Here is a 20,403-nt window from a genome sequence, read left to right as displayed (position 1 = left end):
GGGAAATAACTGAAATAGTTATCTTCTGTGAATACCTCCACTAACCCTAACCTCCAGTATTCTCTACCTCTCTAACCATCCACCTCTCCCCCCTCCACCTCTCTACCCCTCCACCTCTCTACCCTCCACCTCTCTACCCCTCCACCTCTCCACCTCTCTACCCCTCCACCTCTTTACCCCTACACCTCTCTACCCTCCACCTCTCTACCCCTCCACATCTCTACCCTCCACCTCTCTACCCCTCCACCTCTCTACCCCTCCACCTCTCTACCCTCCACCTCTCTACCCTCCACCTCTCTACCCCTCCACCTCTCTACCATCCACCTCTCTACCCTCCACCCCTCCACCTCTCTACCCCTCCACCTCTCTACCCCTCCACCCCTCCACCCCTCCACCTCTCTACCCCTCCACCTCTCTACCATCCACCTCTCCACCTCTCTACCATCCCCTCTCCCCCCCTCCACCGCTCTACCCCTCCACCTCTCTACCATCCACCTCTCCACCTCTCCACCATCCCCTCTCCCCCCCTCCACCTCTCTACCCCTCCACCTCTCTACCATCCCCTCTCCCCCTCTCCACCTCTCTACCCTCCACCTCTCCCCCCCTCCACCTCTCTACCCCTCCACCTCTCTACCCTCCACCTTTCTACCCTCCACCTCTCTACTCTCCACCTCTCTATCCTCCACCTCTCCACCTCTCTACCCTCCACCTCTCCCCCCCTACACCTCTCTACCCTCCACCTCTCTACCCTCCACCCCTACACCTCTCTACCTCTCTACCCTCCACCTCTCTAACCCTCCACCTCTCTACCTCTCCATCCTTCCATCTCCCCTTTCCAGCCCTTAACTCCATCCTCTATCCCTTCAGGTAGTCTTAACAGGAGGGGGGAGAAGGGGAATCTAAGAATAACAGCAGCAGTGAGTTACACTCCATCTTTATTGTTGTTAAGTCTCAGTCAAGTGTTGAACTCCCCCTGGTGGCCAGGCCTCATTACTGCAGCTCTCCCTGGTGGCCAGGCCTCATCCTTTGTTCATTGTCAAACACAAGATAACATAGTGAGTCCCCAACAGTGCAGACAAGTTAAACGCAGGCCAGGTAAGTTGGGCCAACCAAGCAATTTTAGCTTGATATCAAAATATCCCGCCCCTCCCTTCCAAGCCACACATGAACTCGCTCCTTGATGTCATCCAGTCCCACCTTGATGACTTCATAAAACCCCTTTATGATGTCACTCCAGTACCTCCGGATGATTCTAACCCTAATGACTTCATAAAACCCCTTTATTATGTCACTCCAGTACCTCCGGATGACTCTAACCTTAATGACTGGTCATGTTTATTACAGTCCTGCAACACCCATAGATAAAGGACTGATTTCATGTTACTGTCAGATCTTTAGATGTACTGGGCTATCAGGATTTATTTCAGCAACTATGATGAAAATTGCTTCTCAACAACATTTACTATCCTACCTTTGACCTAAAATATCAAATATCTAGATAGTTAGACTAGGACACAAAAATACACCCATATAACACACACACACAAGAATTTCAGTTAGTGTGTATGCATTTCAGAAAGGAGAGTTCATTCCCAGCTTTGTGTCAAACTGCAACTTCTGTCTCTTCTGGTACCGGACTCTGAGACTGCAACACACACACAGAAGGCCCTGAACATGCTAAAGATGGAATGTCTGAAATACAAGATAAGAAATGGGAGGTCTGTCCATCCTAGTGTTAGTGCAAGTGTGTGTGTGGTGTGAGAGTGTGTACCTTATCTCGTGAAGTTTGATGGCTTCGTTGATGCAGAGAAGGGGGGGCAGCCAGAGCCCCCCCAACAGCCACGTCTCCATGGCAACGTCCCCCAGGAAAAAGGGGGAGGGGTCAGACCCTAGAAGCCGGGGACCCGTAGTCATGGTGATGTGGAGAAGGGGTCTGGGAGGCCAGTAGGACAGGGTCAGATAGTGTGTCTGCCTGTATGAGGTGTGTAGTGTGTTGGTGTGTGTCTCACAGTAACAGCAAGGTTAGGATCCAGTGGTGTATAATGTGAATAGTAGTGTACAGTGTACAGTGTACAGTGTACAGTATACAGTGTACTTTAAACAATCCCTCAAAACCCACCTTTTCAATCTCGCCTTCACCTGAACATCCCCTGCTCCCTCCCCTCCACTATTAAACTTATATGTTAGCTTTTCTTTATAAAGTTCTGTTTGTCTGTTTTGTTCAATCCTTTGTCTTTATATTTTACTGTTGTGTTGTTTGGCTTGTTTTCACACTTGTAAAGCGACTTTGGGTATTTAGAAAAGCACTATAAAAAATGTATTATTATTATTACAGTGTATAGTGTACAGTGTACAGTGTATAGTGTACAGTATAGTACAGTGTCTCACAGCAGTAGCAGGGTTAGGGTCCAGTAGTGGTTCTTCAGGGGACTCTGCTTCCAGAGGGGGGCTGAGCGATGCACATGACTCAGAGATGTACACACTGTACACACACACACACACACACACACACACACACACACAAACATGCACACACACACAATTTGACAAGACATATGCCATTTTTTTAATATGCCTTACTGCCATAAAGTACAGAGAACAGAAACAAATATGTGAAGTAAAACCTTTGCTTTTTTAGTATATATATTTTTTTACCTGTGTGTGTAGATGTGTGTGTGTATATGTGTTTGTGTAGATGTGTGTGTATGTGTGTAGATGTGTTTGTGTAGATGTGTGTGTCTTACTAGCAGTGAGCAGAGTAAAGAAAGATGTGACATGCTGGGCCAGAGAGAGACCATCTGATTGGAGACCAAACCAGTCAGGTGACCAGGAAGAAGAGTTGCTGCAGGAGACAAGTAAATATCTAGTTACCTCTGGGGACAGGGTGTGTGTGTACCTCTGGGGACAGGGTGTGTGTGTACCTCTGGGGACAGGGTGTGTGTGTACCTCTGGGGACAGGCTGTGTGTGTGTGTACCTCTGGAGACAGGGTGTGTGTGTGTGTGTGTGTGTGTGTGTACCTCTGGGGACAGGGTGTGTGTGTACCTCTGGGGACAGGGTGTGTGTGTACCTCTGGGGACAGGGTGTGTGTGGTCTCAGGGCAGCATGGACGCAGAGACCATGCAGAGTGATGGTGAAGCAGGCCAGGAGGACAAACACACTCAGACCAAACCTGCCAAGAAAACACACCACAAACACACGCTGGGTCTGCACACACACTCATCATACACACACACACACACACACACAGACATTTACACACACATGCTTGTGTGAATTTTGTTTAAAACAAATACAACTTTTTTTAAAGATTTTTTTAAAGATTAGCAGAACACCAGGGTTTAGGGTTGTCCTCTCATATAAAGAAAACACCAGGGGTTAGGGTTATCCTCATGTACAAAATATTGCATCATAGTCATAGTTGTCACAGTTGAATAAGGACAAAGTCCATTGACACCTCTTCCCTATGCAAATCTCACAATTTGAAACTACTGCTGTAAAACAGTTGGTTTCCAAAAAGCCACATTTGTGACATTTGTGGCGCTGCTCTGTGTATTTTCAAGGGAATTACAAAGAAGAACATTTTGAAGTTTTTCAAGAACATTGAAAATGGACCACGGTCGTAACTGCAGTGTTCCAGTCTGTACAGGGAATGCTGACACTTTTCATAGTCTTCCCAAAGAAACCAAACACTCAATGGGCATGGCTGATATTTGTCTATAAGAAGATAGAAGGGTAGGTAGAGGGTAGATAGGGGTAGGTGGGGGTAGTCAGGGGTAGGTAGAGGTAGATAAGGGTAGGTGGGGGTAGTCAGGGGTAGTAGAGTTAGATAAGGGTAGGTAAGGGTAGATAAGGATAGAAAGAGTTAGATAAGGGTAGGTAGAGGGTAGATAAGGATAGAAAGAGTTAGATAAGGGTAGGTAGAGGGTAGATAGGTATAAAGAGTTACCTTCCTCGGCAGGCCAGGCCAGTTTTTCCCAGTGGGAAGCGTCATTATGGAACTGTCAGATGGCTTCCCCAGGAGAGACACACTGCAAACACACACATACACACAAATACATACACAAACACACACATTAGTTAACTATAATAATGTAAAGAATTGTGTGGGTTGGTGTGTGCGTGAGTATGTGAGTATGTGTACCTGAGACTGTGTGTGTGTGTGTGTGAGTATGTGTATCTGAGACTGTGTGCGTGTGTGAGTATGTGTACCTGAGACTGTGTGCGTGTGTGAGTATGTGTACCTGAGTAAGGGAAAATAGAAGCAGGACAGAGAGAGGACGTCTGTGGTTCCCAGAGGAGGGGGAAGCTGACACACACACCCCAGGACCTGAAACACACACACCCCAGGACCTGAAACACACACACACCCCAGGACCTGAAACACACACACACCCCAGGACCTGAAACACACACACCCAAAGACCTGAAACACACACACCCCAAGACCTGAAACACACACACACCCCAGGACCTGAAACACACACACACCCCAAGACCTGAAACACACACACACCCCAAGACCTGAAACACACACACACCCCAAGACCTGAAACACACACACACCCCAGGACCTGAAACACACACACACACCCCAGGACCTGAAACACACACACACACCCCAGGACCTGAAACACACACACACCCCAAGACCTGAAACACACACACACCCAAAAGACCTGAAACACACACACACCCCAGGACCTGAAACACACACACACACCCCAGGACCTGAAACACACACACACCCCAGGACCTGAAACACACACACACACCCCAGGACCTGAAACACACACACACACCCCAAGACCTGACCTGAAACACACACACACACCCCAAGACCTGAAACACACACACACCCCAAGACCTGAAACACACACACACCCCAGGACCTGAAACACACACACATAGATATACACATACACGCCTCTGTATATGTGTGTGTGTATGTATATGTATGTATATGTGTGTATGTATGCAGACGCTCCCATGTTACCCCGCTCCTCATCTCCCTTCACTGGCTTCCCATCACGGCCTGTATCAGATTCAAGACTCTGGTACTGACCTTCTGAGCGGTGAACGGGACTGCACCCGACTACATCAAGTCTTGATGTACTCAAAACGCACTTGTTCTGGAAGTACAACAGCACTTAGGAATGCTTGGCTGGACCTGATTTCCTCCAGGATCACAATGACTCTTATTGAGAGACTTGGAGTTGGTTAATTGTAACAGATTTAAATGATTGTACTAACTGAAATATTTTTACTGTTGATGGTTTTCCACAGGTACACTTGCACTTTTTGAGTTTCATGTTATTTACATTTAAATTTACATTTAGTCATTTGGCAGACGCTCTTATCCAGAGCGACTTACGGTAAGTACAGGGACATTCCCCCCGAGGCAAGTAGGGTGAAGTGCCTTGCCCAAGGACACAACATCAAGTGGCGCGGTGGGGAATCGATCCGGCAACCTTCTGATTACTAGCCCGACTACCTCACCGCTTAGCCATCTGACTCCCCCAGATGGCTGATTTAATTGTAACTTGTCTAACTACATTCTCTTATTGTTCTTCCCTTTGGCACTTATTTGGTTTTCACAATGTATGCTTCATGTTTTGGCTGCTCGCAATGTTTGGGGCTATCTCGTTGTTATGATCAGTGACCTATGCACTTTTGTAAAGCTCTTTCTTGGGTGTCGCTTTGGATAAAAGCGTCTGCTAAATGCATAAATGTATGTGTGTATATATGGGTGTGTATATATGGGTGTGTATGTATATGTGTGTTACCTGTGTGAGGACCAAGTACAGCTGACACTGAAGTAGGAAAAGGAAGCATTTCCTAATACCAGCAGTAGTGTGACGTGCCTGTATAGACACACACACACATATTTACACACACACTCACACACACACAGTATGAGGTTTGAGAGAGTGGACAGATGCATGTTCATATGTGGGGCCTATACCTGTATGAAGAGCTGTAAAAGAGTGAGATTTGTGTGTGCGCGTGTATGTGTGCAAGTGTGTTTATGTGTATGTGTGTGTGCAACTGTGTACCTGTCTGATGAGCTGGATGAGAGTGAGGTTTGTGGTGCTGAGGTGCAGAGAGCAGGACAGCCCACAGAGGGCGCTGGACAGGCTGGAGAGAGAGGGGGAGGAGGGGGGAGGTGACGGTGGCCTCATAGGGGCAGGTGTTTCTGTTTCTTTTGGTGTTTCTGGACTTCCATCAACCGGGCAGCAGGGAAGGAGGGGCTCGAGACAGATACTAGAGCAGGAGAGGAGAGAGGGTTAGGGTTAGAGAGAGAGGAGAGAGGAGAGAGGGGAGAGGAGAGAGGAGAGGAGAGAGGAAGGGGGATGGAGGAGAGGAGAGAGGAAAGGAGAGAGGATTAGGGTTAGAGAGAGAGGAGAGGAGAGAGGATTAGGGTTAGAGAGAGAGGAGAGAGGGGAGAGGGGAGAGGAGAGAGGAGAGAGGAGAGAGGAGAGAGGAGAGAGGAGAGAGGAGAGAGGAGAGAGGAGAGAGGAGAGAGGAGAGAGGAAGGGGGATGGAGGAGAGAGGAAAGGAGAGAGGATTAGGGTTAGGGTTAGAGAGAGAGGAGAAGAGAGAGGATTAGGGTTAGAGAGAGAGGAGAGAGGGGAGAGGGGAGAGGGGAGAGGGGAGAGGGGAGAGGGGAGAGGGGAGAGGGGAGAGGGGAGAGGGGAGAGGGGAGAGGAAAGAGGAAGGGGGATGGAGGAGAGGAGAGAGGAAGGGGGATGGAGGAGAGGAGAGAGGAAAGGAGAAAGGATTAGGGTTAGAGAGAGAGGGGAGAGGAGAGAGGAGAGAGGAGAGAGGAGAGAGGAGAGAGGGGAGAGGGGAGAGGAGAGAGGGGAGAGGAGAGAGGATTAGGGTTAGAGAGAGAGGAGAGAGGGGAGAGGGGGAGAGGAGAGAGGAGAGAGGAAGGGGGATGGAGGAGAGGAGAGAGGAAGGGGGATGGAGGAGAGGAGAGAGGAAAGGAGAAAGGATTAGGGTTAGAGAGAGAGGGGAGAGGAGAGAGGAGAGAGGAGAGAGGAGAGAGGAGAGAGGAGAGAGGAGAGAGGGGAGAGGGGAGAGGAGAGAGGAAGGGGGATGGAGGAGAGGAGAGAGGAGAGAGGAAGGGGGATGGAGGAGAGGAGAGAGGGAGGAGAAGAGATGAATGGGGAGGGAGGAGAGGGGGGGAGAGAGGAAGGGAAGAGAGAAGAGAGGTAGGGGGAGGAGAGGGGAGGGCGGAGAGGAAGGAGAGGTTGAGTAGGAGGGAGCACACTGACTCCACCCTACCTGATGTCACTCTGGAGGAAGACGTTGTTGTTGTTGATGTTCTGACTGCTGCCAAGGCAACACACCACCTCTCCATAGTCCTGCATCACCTTTACCATCTCACACACCGCTACACACACACAAAAACACACATTACAATATGCTGTGATGAGATTGGTCATGGATCAGGGGTCAGGGTCAGGGTTACTCTGTGGGGTGCAGTCTGTGAAGAGAGGAACCAGGAGAGGAACGTTGTCGATGTTCTCCAGATGAGGACGAACATTCTCTATCCCTCTAGGAAGCTTGGCCTGCAGACACATTACATTACACAGTGTTTGTGAGAGTATGTGAGTGTGTTTGTGTGTGTGTGTGTATGTGTGTGTGTGTCTTACCCTGTTCAAGTCCTCCATTAGACACGCCCCTTCTTGGTCCAACCTGAGGCCGGTTCCGCCCACTGATCTTTGCTCATCCAGGAGACACACCTCTGCAGGGTCAGAGGTCAGAGGTCAGCAGCCAGCTACAGCATGCAGATATCTCTCTCTCACTCACCTTCTTCCCTCTCTGTCTCTCTTACCTTCCTCCTCTCTCTATAACCCTCTCTCTCTCTCACCTTCCTCCTCTCCTCCCCCTTTCTCTGCTGGACATGGGGTGTCCAGAGGAAAGCTACGTTCTGATTGGAGGGAGATGTGGCAGTTCCAGCCAGTCTCCAGTCCCATTTTCTCTGCAAACACCTGCAAAAGCCAATCATAAATCAGATTGCCTCGTGCAACAACCAATAACACAAGTTCACAACAGCAAACTCAACTATGCAGAGCAGCAGTGTTCCTGGTTGGCCAGCATGGGGCAGCAAACTTAATTTTTCAGTCCAGAATGATCTGATCTCAGCTACAGCCTTCATGCTAGCACTAGGTGGGGGGTGTGTAGGTGTGAGTGTGTGTGTGTGTGAGAGTGTGTGAGAGTGTGTGTGTGATCACCTTGCTCTTAATTTCCTGCTCAGTAGAGAAGTAGACCAGGCGGATGCATGCGGAGTCCAGCCCAGACACCAGCCTCACCATCACAGGACGAACACCAAACACACTGGACACTGCACCCAGAAACACCTGGCCTGCAGGAACACACACACACTCATACATACACACACATACACACACACATATACAGTACATATATGTGTGTGTGTGTGTGTGTTTATGGGTGTGTGTGTACCTGACAGCTCAGGTGAGTCCAGGTTGTGTGTGGGGGGCAGCTCCAGACAGGTGCTGTCCAGGTGGGGAGGCAGGTGTGTGTCTTCATTAGGATATGTGTCGTGGAGAGTGTGTTGTGTGTCCAGCAGCGGTTTGAAGGACAGGGTCAGACATTGGCCGGACACACAGGAACGCTCGTAGAAATCTAGAACCTTCTTCCTGCAAGACACAGATATGGATGTAGCTGTCTCTCATACACACACACACCTCTACATGCATCTAAACGTAGACTGGTATCACACACGTACCCATTCCCTCTCTCTCTCTTTCCTACCTGTCGGCGTCAGTGAGAGGCTGCAGCTCCTCTCCGTCCCAGACCTCCGAGCAGCCGGCCAGGATCAACTCAGCAGAACCGTATGAGAAGACACACTCTGACCCTGGAGAAGAACAACACACTGACCCTGGAGAAGAACACACTCTGACCCTGGAGAAGAACAACACTCTGACCCTGGAGAAGAACACACTCTGACCCTGGAGAAGAACACACATTCTGACCCTGGAGAAGAACACACTCTGACCCTGGAGAAGAACAACACTCTGACCCTGGAGAAGAACACACTCTGACCCTGGAGAAGAACACACATTCTGACCCTGGAGAAGAACACACTCTGACCCTGGAGAAGAACAACACTCTGACCCTGGAGAAGAACACACTCTGACCCTGGAGAAGAACAACACTCTGACCCTGGAGAAGAACACACTCTGACCCTGGAGAAGAACACACATTCTGACCCTGGAGAAGAACACACTCTGACCCTGGAGAAGAACAACACTCTGACCCTGGAGAAGAACACACTCTGACCCTGGAGAAGAACACACATTCTGACCCTGGAGAAGAACACACTCTGACCCTGGAGAAGAACAACACTCTGACCCTGGAGAAGAACACACTCTGACCCTGGAGAAGAACAACACTCTGACCCTGGAGAAGAACACACTCTGACCCTGGAGAAGAACACATTCTGACCCTGGAGAAGAACACACTCTGACCCTGGAGAAGAACACACTCTGACCCTGGAGAAGAACACACTCTGACCCTGGAGAAGAACACACTCTGACCCTGGAGAAGAACAACACACTGACCCTGGAGAAGAACACACTCTGACCCTGGAGAAGAACACATTCTGACCCTGGAGAAGAACAACACTCTGACCCTGGAGAAGAACACACTCTGACCCTGGAGAAGAACAACACTCTGACCCTGGAGAAGAACAACACACTCTGACCCTGGAGAAGAACACACTCTGACCCTGGAGAAGAACACACATTCTGACCCTGGAGAAGAACAACACTCTGACCCTGGAGAAGAACACACTCTGACCCTGGAGAAGAACACACATTCTGACCCTGGAGAAGAACAACATTCTGACCCTGGAGAAGAACACACTCTGACCCTGGAGAAGAACACACATTCTGACCCTGGAGAAGAACAACACTCTGACCCTGGAGAAGAACACACTCTGACCCTGGAGAAGAACAACACTCTGACCCTGGAGAAGAACACACTCTGACCCTGGAGAAGAACACACATTCTGACCCTGGAGAAGAACAACATTCTGACCCTGGAGAAGAACACACTCTGACCCTGGAGAAGAACACACATTCTGACCCTGGAGAAGAACACACTCTGACCCTGGAGAAGAACACACTCTGACCCTGGAGAAGAACAACACACTCTGACCCTGGAGAAGAACAACACTCTGACCCTGGAGAAGAACACACTCTGACCCTGGAGAAGAACACACTCTGACCCTGGAGAAGAACAACACTCTGACCCTGGAGAAGAACACACTCTGACCCTGGAGAAGAACACACACTGACCCTGGAGAAGAACACACTCTGACCCTGGAGAAGAACACACACTCTGACCCTGTCTGTACCCTGTGTGTGTGTGTTACCTGAGAGAGTGTGTGTTACCTCAGAGTGAGTGAGTGTGTGTGTTACCTGTGAGAGTGTGTTGGACCTGTAAAGCAATGAGGTGTGGGAAGGGCAGCCGACTAGCCAATGGTGGGCGAGGGGGCAGGTTCTGTGTGTAGCAGGGGGTTGTGGGTAGGAAGTAGGCTGCAACACTCTTCCTTCTCTGGAACACCTGCTGAGCTGATGGACAGAACCCTGCACACACACACCATACACATGAACATGCACACGCAATGGATTGGTATAACAATGTAAAGTTGAAATATTTATGTTTTATATAACATTAATAATACAATGATATCTAACTACAAAGACAGGAATCTGTGTGCATGTGTATTGCTCAGAACCCTAAGGTCGATTGTGAAGTTGTTTGGATGAGCGCTATGTTGTCCAGTATGTTTCCCTCGTTGCAGGATACTCTCAGTCTAACAAGCACCACACCAGCAGTATTACAAATGTACAGTGTTATCATTTATGTGTTTTTTCCTCCTAATTACCCAGAATCCTTGGCAGCTCCCAGACTCCCCAGGGGGGCGCTGCCTCCAGGTGCTGGGGGCGGGCCTTCTGGGTCAGGTGATCAAAAAGGCGGAGCATCACTGGCAGGGTGGAGTGGCCACAAAGCATCATTGCCAATCCCATTGGTCTGAGAGAGGGGGTGTGTCTACGCCAGGACAAATCATCAAACACCACTCTAGAGTTCCCGCCCCTTCCTCTGGACATGGAGAGCACCTCCACCTGGGACAAGTAGGGAGGGAGGGAGAGAGGAAGAGAGAGAGGGGGGGGGGGAGGGAGAGAGAGACAGAGGGGGGAGAGAGAGAGAGAGAGAGAGAGAGAGAGAGAGAGAGAGAGAGAGAGAGAGAGAGAGAGAGAGAGAGAGAGAGAGAGGGGAAGGGAGAGAGAGAGAGAGAGATAGAGAGAGAGGGAGAGAGAGAGAGAGAGAGAGAGAGGAGGGAGTGAGTGAGTGCATGTGTGTGAGTGAGTGAGTGTGTGTGTGAGTGTGTGTGTGTGTGTGTGAGTGTGAGTGTGTGTTACCTGTGTGGTCTTCTCCTTCCAGCAGGCCTGTTGTGTGTGTTTGCTGAAGAACAGAACCTTGTCTGGGTTGGGACTGGGCCAGGAGAGCACGCCCTGCTTATCCACACAGCACAGCACCTCCACACACACACACATATGCCCCACTCACACACAGGTAACACGCTAGTCCCTGTTTGGATGTGAACACACTCACACACTCACAGTGACGGAGCCCAGGCTGTGCAGCAGACTGGAGGTGAAGCAGAGAGCTGCATGGCGTCCTCTCAGGACACACACACACTTCCTGCCTGTCTCACGCATCATTTCCTGTTACAGAAACACAGCATATAAAAACACTGATGTGTGTGTACCTACCCGCCTGTCCAGAGGCCTTTTCCATAAAAGCCAGTTTACCAAATAAACTAGGCATATGTCAGTTAGTCTGACTCATTTACAGTTAATTTGGTTCCATAAAGCCAGTTTTATGTAGCTTGAACTCAGTTAGTATGGTAACTTATGCTGTGAAACTAGCCTGGTCCGGGGCAGGCTACATTTACATGCATTCATTTAGCGTCCGCTTTCATCCAAAGCCATTTCTTTTTTGGGGGGGGCCCAAAAAAAAAAAAAACGAATACACACTCAATGGCCTCAAAAAGACAACAGGAGTCAGGGTGAGAAAAAAGAAAGAGAAAGAAACTGGGAGATGATGTCCATGCATACTTTCAGGTAAGTCCATGTTTAATCATTGTTAAATACCAGAAATGTGCTGCTAATTTAATGGTTAGCTTATGCATACACCTCGAACTAGCTGATTGTTAATGTTATTGTTAATGTTTTACTGTTAAACATTATCTATGCATTTTACAAGTAACTGATGTCAGCTAGCAGTGACTTTGCTTTACATTCTATGATGCTTTTATATGCGATTTATCAAATAGTTTTTAAATGAGTAATAAAAGTGGAGAGCTCCTTGGCTGCATGCTTTCAGTTTTACATTTTTATAATTTGGAAAAACATGCTAAGAAACGTAAGGGTGGGGCTGAAAAACTAAGAGACAAAAAGACATCAAAGGCCAGGGCCTATTTTTACTCCCAGTCCGTCCCTGCCAAGCCCTGATCAACCCTCTGCCCTAACCCTAACCCTCCACCAGTTGTTTACGGACCAGTGCCGGTGCTAGCACATTTGGCGCCCTAGGCTAGATATATCATCATCCCCCTCCCCTCCGCGGGCGCAAATCCGGGGGCCGCCCCCCAACCACAACACGGACACAAGACTTGGCACGGTTGGCGCCCCCTGCTGGTGGAGCAGGAGGGTTAACTCATGGATGCACTTGGGAAACTGCCGCCCCCCTCTTCATGCCGCCCTAGGCGGCTGCCAATGTCGCATATAGGAAGGACCGGCACTGCGCCCCTGGTATGTGAGGGTGCGTGTGTGTACCTACCTACCAGTTCTGTTGTGTGTGTGTGTGTGTGTACCTACCCACCAGTCCTGTTGTGTGTGTGTGTGTACCTACCCACCAGTCCTGTTGTGTGTGTACCAGCTGGTTGAGAACCCGCACCTCTCCATACACATTCACCAGTAACCATAGCAATGGGAAGGTGAGGGGCAGCAGGGGTAAAGTCCCATTCACCTGAGGAGCAACCAAACAACATTAAAAATAATAATCATATTAACAATAATAATAACAATAATAAGAACCATATTATGAACAATATTAATGATGATAATAATGTTAAGTTATAATAATAATAAATAATAGCATTATTATTGGTTGGTAATAATAATAATAATGTTAAAATGTTAGAATAATAATAATAATAAATAATAATAGTAATGAATAATAATAGTACTGATGATAATGTTAAATTAGTATAGCAATACTTTATATCTTAAGATAATATATTAATAATAAAAAATAATAATAAAAATACATAATCTTAGTAATGATAATAATAATGTTAAGATCCTACAATAATAATAATAATAATAATAAGATAGATAAATTAAAATGATACTGTTAAGAAAGTACAATAATCGTACTGATAACAATAGGTACAAATGGCTATAATAATAAAAATGAATGTCAGTTAATTAATGTTGCTAATGTTAGAACATGCATACATTTGTCAAAAACAATAGTCCAATGTAACTTTTAACTACAGTATTCTAACAATACTGAGTATTTATCTAATATAAAATTGTTGAATACAAATATTAGAACCAGAAAATAGAACAACATTTTTACTATAGAATAGTATAAAGAATGAAAATGTGTGTGTGTGAGTGTGTGTTATGTGGGTCTGTATGTGTGTTATGGAGGTCTGTGTGTGCGTGTGTGTGTGTTACTGGGGTCTGTGTGAGTGTGTGTTATGGAGGTCTGTGTGTGTGTTATGGAGGTTTGTGTGTGTTATGGGGGTTTGTGTGTGTGTTACGGAGGTCTGTGTGTGTGTGTTATGGGGGTTTGTGTGTGTGTGTTACTGGGGTCTGTGTGAGTGTGTGTTATGGAGGTCTGTGTGTGTGTGAGTGTGTGTGTTATGGAGGTCTGTGTGTGTGTGTTATGGAGGTTTGTGTGTGTGTGTTATGGAGGTTTGTGTGTGTGTGTTATGGGGGTTTGTGTGTGTGTGTTACTGGGGTCTGCAGCAGGGCCACAGGCCAGGGTCCAACTCCTGGAGATCCCAGCAGGAAGCGCAGCAGGTTTAGCAGTAACAGCAGCATCTGCAAACAGCTGAGATTAGCTTAGCTTCATCAACACAAGTAGAGCAGACATTTAGCTTGTAGCTTAGCATAATCAACATAAGTAGAGCAGAGACTTAACTTGAAGCAAAGCATCATCAACCCAAATAGAGCACAGACTTAGCTTGTAGCTTAGCATCATCAATACAAGAAGAGCATAGACTTAGCTTGTAGCTTAGCATAGTTACCAGAGTCAGGGGGGCAAGGCCTCTCTCCAGCAACGTCTGCACGGCGAAGCGCTCGTTGTCCAGGACAGAGACAGGACGCTTCTGAGCATCCTCCAAACAGCGCCTGGAACACAAGGGTTACGTCAGACAGTAGAGTAGAACAGAGTTGAGACGAGTAGAGTAGAGCAGAATTAAGCAGAACAAAGTAAGAAGCAGGAAACAGGAAGTCTCACGTCACAGTCTCCAGAGTGGGGGTCTTAGTGACCCTGAACAGCTGTGGTTGGAGGAGACGCTGTGGGCGAGGCCTGTGGCTGCCCAATGGGGAGAGGGGAGAGGAGGCATGGCTGAAGACGTCACTACGTGATAGGACCACATGTTCCTCCTCCTGTAATGATGGAGACCATTAAGCAGGGCGGAGCTTTGTCTAGGACTAGAGTTAGGATTTGTTGCCATGACAACTGTTACCTGGATACCGCGGAGTTCCGTGGGGGCGGGAAGGCCAGGTCTCAGGGCGATGATGTCACCCTCTACCAGGAGACTGACAGGTAGGTTGACCAATTGGCCATCTCTGTACACCCACTGCAGCGACACAGCCTGGGAGGGCGGGGTCAGCAGATTGCAGTAGCCTTGAGACCAATCAGGGACAGGCTGGCTCAGAAGCTCTATCAATCACAACAGGTCATTACTTGTAACTCTGCTCACATCCAAACTACGAGCACAACTCTTCATTCAAACTGGTCAGATTGTTCCTTACTGACTAGTTCTGACAGGCTCTGACACTGCCTTGTACATACAGTAGGATGATTTATTACCCTCTATAGTGAGTATTATGGTCTGTATTCTTCTGGGTATTTCCTCTCCTCTGAGACGTTGTTGTGCAGCCATGGCAATGGTTCCGGCCAATAGGAGCAGCCACAGAGCAAAGCAGCCTATCAGAGCAGATCCATCACTGCAAGAAGGGCTAGTGTTAGAGAGGTCATGTGAGTGTGTGTGTGTGTGTGTCTATGTGTGAGTAAGTACCTGTGCTGCAGCAGAGTGTGTGTGAGAGAGAGAGTACCTGTGCTGCAGCAGAGTGTGTGTGTGTGAGAGAGTACCTGTGCTGCAGCAGAGTGTGTGTGTGTGTGTGTGTGAGAGTACCTGTGCTGCAGCAGAGTGTGTGTGTGTGTGTGTGTGAGAGTACCTGTGCTGCAGCAGAGTGTGTGTTACCAGCAGCACGGCAGCAGAGAACAGAGTGAGCAGAGCTGCAGGCCAGTGGAGAGAAGACCAGCGCACCGACACCTGCAGGAAACACTGGAGGACACATGGAGGGTCAGGGTGTGTGTGCAGAGTAGAGGTGTGTGTGTACAGAGTGGAGGTGTGTGTGTGTGCAGAGTGGAGGTGTGTGTGTACAGAGTGGAGGTGTGTGTGTGCAGAGTGGAGGTGTGTGTGTGCAGAGTGGAGGTGTGTGTGTGTGCAGAGTGGAGGTGTGTGTGTGCAGAGTGGAGGTGTGTGTGTGCAGAGTGGAGGTGTGTGTGTGTGTGTGTGCAGAGTGGAGGTGTGTGTGTACAGAGTGGAGGTGTGTGTGTGCAGAGTGGAGGTGTGTGTGTGCAGAGTGAAGGTGTGTGTGTGTGCAGAGTGGAGGTGTGTGTGTACAGAGTGGAGGTGTGTGTGTGTGCAGAGTGGAGGTGTGTGTGTGTGTACAGAGTGGAGGTGTGTGTGTGCAGAGTGGAGGTGTGTGTGTACAGAGTGGAGGTGTGTGTGTGTGCAGAGTGGAGGTGTGTGTGTACAGAGTGGAGGTGTGTGTGTGCAGAGTGGAGGTGTGTGTGTGTACAGAGTGGAGGTGTGTGTGTGTGCAGAGTGGAGGTGTGTGTGTGTGCAGAGTGGAGGTGTGTGTGTGCAGAGTGGAGGTGTGTGTGCACAGAGTGGAGGTGTGTGTGTGCAGAGTGGAGGTGTGTGTGTGTACAGAGTGGAGGTGTGTGTGTGTGCAGAGTGGAGGTGTGTGTGTGTGCAGAGTGGAGGTGTGTGTGTGTACAGAGTGGAGGTGTGTGTGTGTGCAGAGTGGAGGTGTGTGTGTGCAGAGTGGAGGTGTGTGTGTGTGTGTGCAGAGTGGAGGTGTGTGTGTGCAGAGTGGAGGTGTGTGTGTACAGAGTGGAGGTGTGTGTGTGTGCAGAGTGGAGGTGTGTGTGTGTACAGAGTGGAGGTGTGTGTGTGTGCAGAGTGGAGGTGTGTGTGTGCAGAGTGGAGGTGTGTGTGTGTGTGTGCAGAGTGGAGGTGTGTGTGTGCAGAGTGGAGGTGTGTGTGTGTGCAGAGTGGAGGTGTGTGTGTGCAGAGTGGAGGTGTGTGTGTGTGTGCAGAGTGGAGGTGTGTGTGTACAGAGTGGAGGTGTGTGTGTGCAGAGTGGAGGTGTGTGTGTGCAGAGTGAAGGTGTGTGTGTGTGCAGAGTGGAGGTGTGTGTGTACAGAGTGGAGGTGTGTGTGTGTGCAGAGTGGAGGTGTGTGTGTGTGTACAGAGTGGAGGTGTGTGTGTGCAGAGTGGAGGTGTGTGTGTACAGAGTGGAGGTGTGTGTGTGTGCAGAGTGGAGGTGTGTGTGTACAGAGTGGAGGTGTGTGTGTGCAGAGTGGAGGTGTGTGTGTGTACAGAGTGGAGGTGTGTGTGTGTGCAGAGTGGAGGTGTGTGTGTGCAGAGTGGAGGTGTGTGTGTGCAGAGTGGAGGTGTTTGTGTGCAGAGTGGAGGTGTGTGTGTGCAGAGTGGAGGTGTGTGTGTGTACCTGTACAGTGTGTGTGTGTGCAGAGTGGAAGTGTGTGTGTGTGCAGAGTGGAGGTGTGTGTGTGCAGAGTGGAGGTGTGTGTGTGCAGAGTGGAGGTGTGTGTGTGCAGAGTGGAGGTGTGTGTGTGTACCTGTACAGTGTGTGTGTGCAGAGTGGAGGTGTGTGTGTGCAGAGGGAGGTGTGTGTGTGCAGAGTGGAGGTGTGTGTGTGTGCAGAGTGGAGGTGTGTGTGTGTGCAGAGTGGAGGTGTGTGTGTGCAGAGTGGAGGTGTGTGTGTGTGCAGAGTGGAGGTGTGTGTGTGTGCAGAGTGGAGGTGTGTGTGTACAGAGTGGAGGTGTGTGTGTGCAGAGTGGAGGTGTGTGTGTGCAGAGTGGAGGTGTGTGTGTGTGCAGAGTGGAGGTGTGTGTGTGTGCAGAGTGGAGGTGTGTGTGTGCAGAGTGGAGGTGTGTGTGTGCAGAGTGGAGGTGTGTGTGTGTGCAGAGTGGAGGTGTGTGTGTGCAGAGTGGAGGTGTGTGTGTGCATAGTGGAGGTGTGTGTGTGTACCTGTACAGTAGAGGTGTGTGTGTGCAGAGTGGAGGTGTGTGTGTGTACCTGTACAGTAGAGGTGTGTGTGCAGAGTGGAGGTGTGTGTGTGCAGAGTGGAGGTGTGTGTGTGTACCTGTACAGTAGAGGTGTGTGTGCAGAGTGGAGGTGTGTGTGTGTACCTGTACAGTAGAGGTGTGTGTGTGCAGAGTGGAGGTGTGTGTGTGTACCTGTACAGTGTGTGTGTGTGCAGAGTGGAGGTGTGTGTGTGTACCTGTACAGTGTGTGTGTGCAGAGTGGAGGTGTGTGTGTGTACCTGTACAGTAGTGTGTGTGTGCAGAGTGGAGGTGTGTGTGTGTACCTGTACAGTAGTGTGTGTGTGCAGAGTGGAGGTGTGTGTGTGTACCTGTACAGTAGTGTGTGTGTGCAGAGTGGAGGTGTGTGTGTGTACCTGTACAGTAGTGTGTGTGTGCAGAGTGGAGGTGTGTGTGTGTACCTGTACAGTAGAGGTGTGTGTGTGCAGAGTGGAGGTGTGTGTGTGTACCTGTACAGTAGAGGTGTGTGTGTGCAGAGTGGAGGTGTGTGTGTGTACCTGTACAGTAGAGGTGTGTGTGCAGAGTGGAGGTGTTTGTGTGCAGAGTGGAGGTGTGTGTGTGTACCTGTACAGTAGAGGTGTGTGTGCAGAGTGGAGGTGTGTGTGTGTACCTGTACAGTAGAGGTGTGTGTGTGCAGAGTGGAGGTGTGTGTGTGTACCTGTACAGTGTGTGTGTGTGCAGAGTGGAGGTGTGTGTGTGTACCTGTACAGTGTGTGTGTGCAGAGTGGAGGTGTGTGTGTGTACCTGTACAGTAGTGTGTGTGTGCAGAGTGGAGGTGTGTGTGTGTACCTGTACAGTAGTGTGTGTGTGCAGAGTGGAGGTGTGTGTGTGTGTACCTGTACAGTAGTGTGTGTGTGCAGAGTGGAGGTGTGTGTGTGTACCTGTACAGTAGTGTGTGTGTGCAGAGTGGAGGTGTGTGTGTGTACCTGTACAGTAGAGGTGTGTGTGTGCAGAGTGGAGGTGTGTGTGTGTACCTGTACAGTAGAGGTGTGTGTGTGCAGAGTGGAGGTGTGTGTGTGTACCTGTACAGTGTGTGTGTGCGAGTGGAGGTGTGTGTGTGTACCTGTACAGTAGTGTGTGTGTACAGAGTGGAGGTGTGTGTGTGTACCTGTACAGTGTGTGTGTGCAGAGTGGAGGTGTGTGTGTGTACAGTAGTGTGTGTGTACAGAGTGGAGGTGTGTGTGTGTACCTGTACAGTGTGTGTGTGTGCAGAGTGGAGGTGTGTGTGTGTACCTGTACAGTAGTGTGTGTGTGCAGAGTGGAGGTGTGTGTGTGTACCTGTACAGTAGTGTGTGTGTGCAGAGTGGAGGTGTGTGTGTGTACCTGTACAGTGTGTGTGTGCAGAGTGGAGGTGTGTGTGTGTACCTGTAGTAGTGTGTGTGTGCAGAGTGTGTGTGTGTGTACCTGTACAGTAGTGTGTGTGTGCAGAGTGGAGGTGTGTGTGTGTACCTGTACAGTAGTGTGTGTGTGCAGAGTGGAGGTGTGTGTGTGTACCTGTACAGTAGTGTGTGTGTGCAGAGTGGAGGTGTGTGTGTGTACCTGTACAGTGTGTGTGTGTGTGTACAGAGTGGAGGTGTGTGTGTGTGTGTACCTGTACAGTGTGTGTGTGTGCAGTGTGTGTGTGTGTACAGAGTGGAGGTGTGTGTGTGTACCTGTACAGTAGTGTGTGTGTGCAGAGTGGAGGTGTGTGTGTGTACCTGTACAGTAGTGTGTGTGTGCAGAGTGGGTGTGTGTGTGTACCTGTACAGTAGTGTGTTTGTGCAGAGTGGAGGTGTGTGTGTGCAGAGTGGAGGTGTGTGTGTGCAGAGTGGAGGTGTGTGTGTGTACCTGTACAGTGTGTGTGTGCAGAGTGGAGGTGTGTGTGTGCAGAGTGGAGGTGTGTGTGTGCAGAGTGGAGGTGTGTGTGTGTGCAGAGTGGAGGTGTGTGTGTGTGCAGAGTGGAGGTGTGTGTGTGTGCAGAGTGGAGGTGTGTGTGTGCAGAGTGGAGGTGTGTGTGTGTGCAGAGTGGAGGTGTGTGTGTGTGTGCAGAGTGGAGGTGTGTGTGTACAGAGTGGAGGTGTGTGTGTGCAGAGTGGAGGTGTGTGTGTGCAGAGTGGAGGTGTGTGTGTGCAGAGTGGAGGTGTGTGTGTGCAGAGTGGAGGTGTGTGTGTGTGCAGAGTGGAGGTGTGTGTGTGCAGAGTGGAGGTGTGTGTGTGCAGAGTGGAGGTGTGTGTGTGTGCAGAGTGGAGGTGTGTGTGTGTACCTGTACAGTAGAGGTGTGTGTGTGCAGAGTGGAGGTGTGTGTGTGTACCTGTACAGTAGAGGTGTGTGTGCAGAGTGGAGGTGTTTGTGTGCAGAGTGGAGGTGTGTGTGTGTACCTGTACAGTAGAGGTGTGTGTGCAGAGTGGAGGTGTGTGTGTGTACCTGTACAGTAGAGGTGTGTGTGTGCAGAGTGGAGGTGTGTGTGTGTACCTGTACAGTGTGTGTGTGTGCAGAGTGGAGGTGTGTGTGTGTACCTGTACAGTGTGTGTGTGCAGAGTGGAGGTGTGTGTGTGTACCTGTACAGTAGTGTGTGTGTGCAGAGTGGAGGTGTGTGTGTGTACCTGTACAGTAGTGTGTGTGTGCAGAGTGGAGGTGTGTGTGTGTACCTGTACAGTAGAGGTGTGTGTGTGCAGAGTGGAGGTGTGTGTGTGTACCTGTACAGTGTGTGTGTGCAGAGTGGA

At 49.6% G+C, this 20,403-nt stretch overlaps 2 protein-coding genes across 2 annotated transcripts; both read right to left on the bottom strand.

Moving 5' to 3' along the window:
* Positions 1-1,572: 1,572 nt before the first annotated feature.
* On the bottom strand, positions 1,573-11,647 carry LOC124481978 (transmembrane protein 94-like). Its single transcript, XM_047042293.1, has 15 exons — positions 11,461-11,647; positions 10,926-11,163; positions 10,456-10,623; positions 8,786-8,888; positions 8,474-8,670; positions 8,242-8,372; positions 7,878-7,998; positions 7,660-7,751; positions 7,476-7,575; positions 7,289-7,397; positions 6,055-6,262; positions 5,785-5,862; positions 5,070-5,130; positions 1,772-1,889; positions 1,573-1,645 (listed from the first exon to the last, which is right to left on the bottom strand). Exons 1-15 carry the CDS (start codon positions 11,593-11,595, stop codon positions 1,573-1,575), a joined length of 1,932 nt encoding a protein of 643 aa, XP_046898249.1. The 5' UTR covers positions 11,596-11,647.
* Positions 11,648-11,649: 2 nt separating this feature from the next.
* On the bottom strand, positions 11,650-15,224 carry LOC124481976 (transmembrane protein 94-like). Its single transcript, XM_047042292.1, has 7 exons — positions 15,152-15,224; positions 14,805-15,001; positions 14,573-14,631; positions 14,361-14,463; positions 14,068-14,154; positions 12,953-13,069; positions 11,650-11,766 (listed from the first exon to the last, which is right to left on the bottom strand). The coding sequence occupies exons 1-7, from the start codon at positions 15,222-15,224 to the stop codon at positions 11,650-11,652; spliced, it is 753 nt and encodes a 250-aa protein (XP_046898248.1).
* Between the last annotated feature and the right edge of the window lie 5,179 nt (positions 15,225-20,403).

This window comes from Hypomesus transpacificus, chromosome 19 (assembly GCF_021917145.1).
Source record: "Hypomesus transpacificus isolate Combined female chromosome 19, fHypTra1, whole genome shotgun sequence".
NCBI classification, from domain to species: Eukaryota; Metazoa; Chordata; class Actinopteri; order Osmeriformes; family Osmeridae; genus Hypomesus; species Hypomesus transpacificus.
Note: the sequence above shows the minus strand (reverse complement) of the source record. Positions and strands in the feature narration are given on the sequence as shown.

Coding starts and splice junctions, on each gene's coding strand:
- LOC124481978 (XM_047042293.1), bottom strand. CDS start 11,595: ATGTGTGTGTGTGTGGAGGTGCTGTGCTGTGTGGATAAGCAGGGCGTG. Junction 8,373..8,473: donor GGACTCACCTGAGCTGTCAG/GTACACACACAC, acceptor GTGTTCCTGCAG/GCCAGGTGTTTCTGGGTGCA. Junction 5,131..5,784: donor TGTACTTGGTCCTCACACAG/GTAACACACATA, acceptor TTGTACTTCCAG/AACAAGTGCGTTTTGAGTAC.
- LOC124481976 (XM_047042292.1), bottom strand. CDS start 15,224: ATGGCTGCACAACAACGTCTCAGAGGAGAGGAAATACCCAGAAGAATA. Junction 15,002..15,151: donor CATAATACTCACTATAGAGG/GTAATAAATCAT, acceptor TGTGATTGATAG/AGCTTCTGAGCCAGCCTGTC. Junction 11,767..12,952: donor ACACACAACAGGACTGGTGG/GTAGGTACACAC, acceptor TTTCTGTAACAG/GAAATGATGCGTGAGACAGG.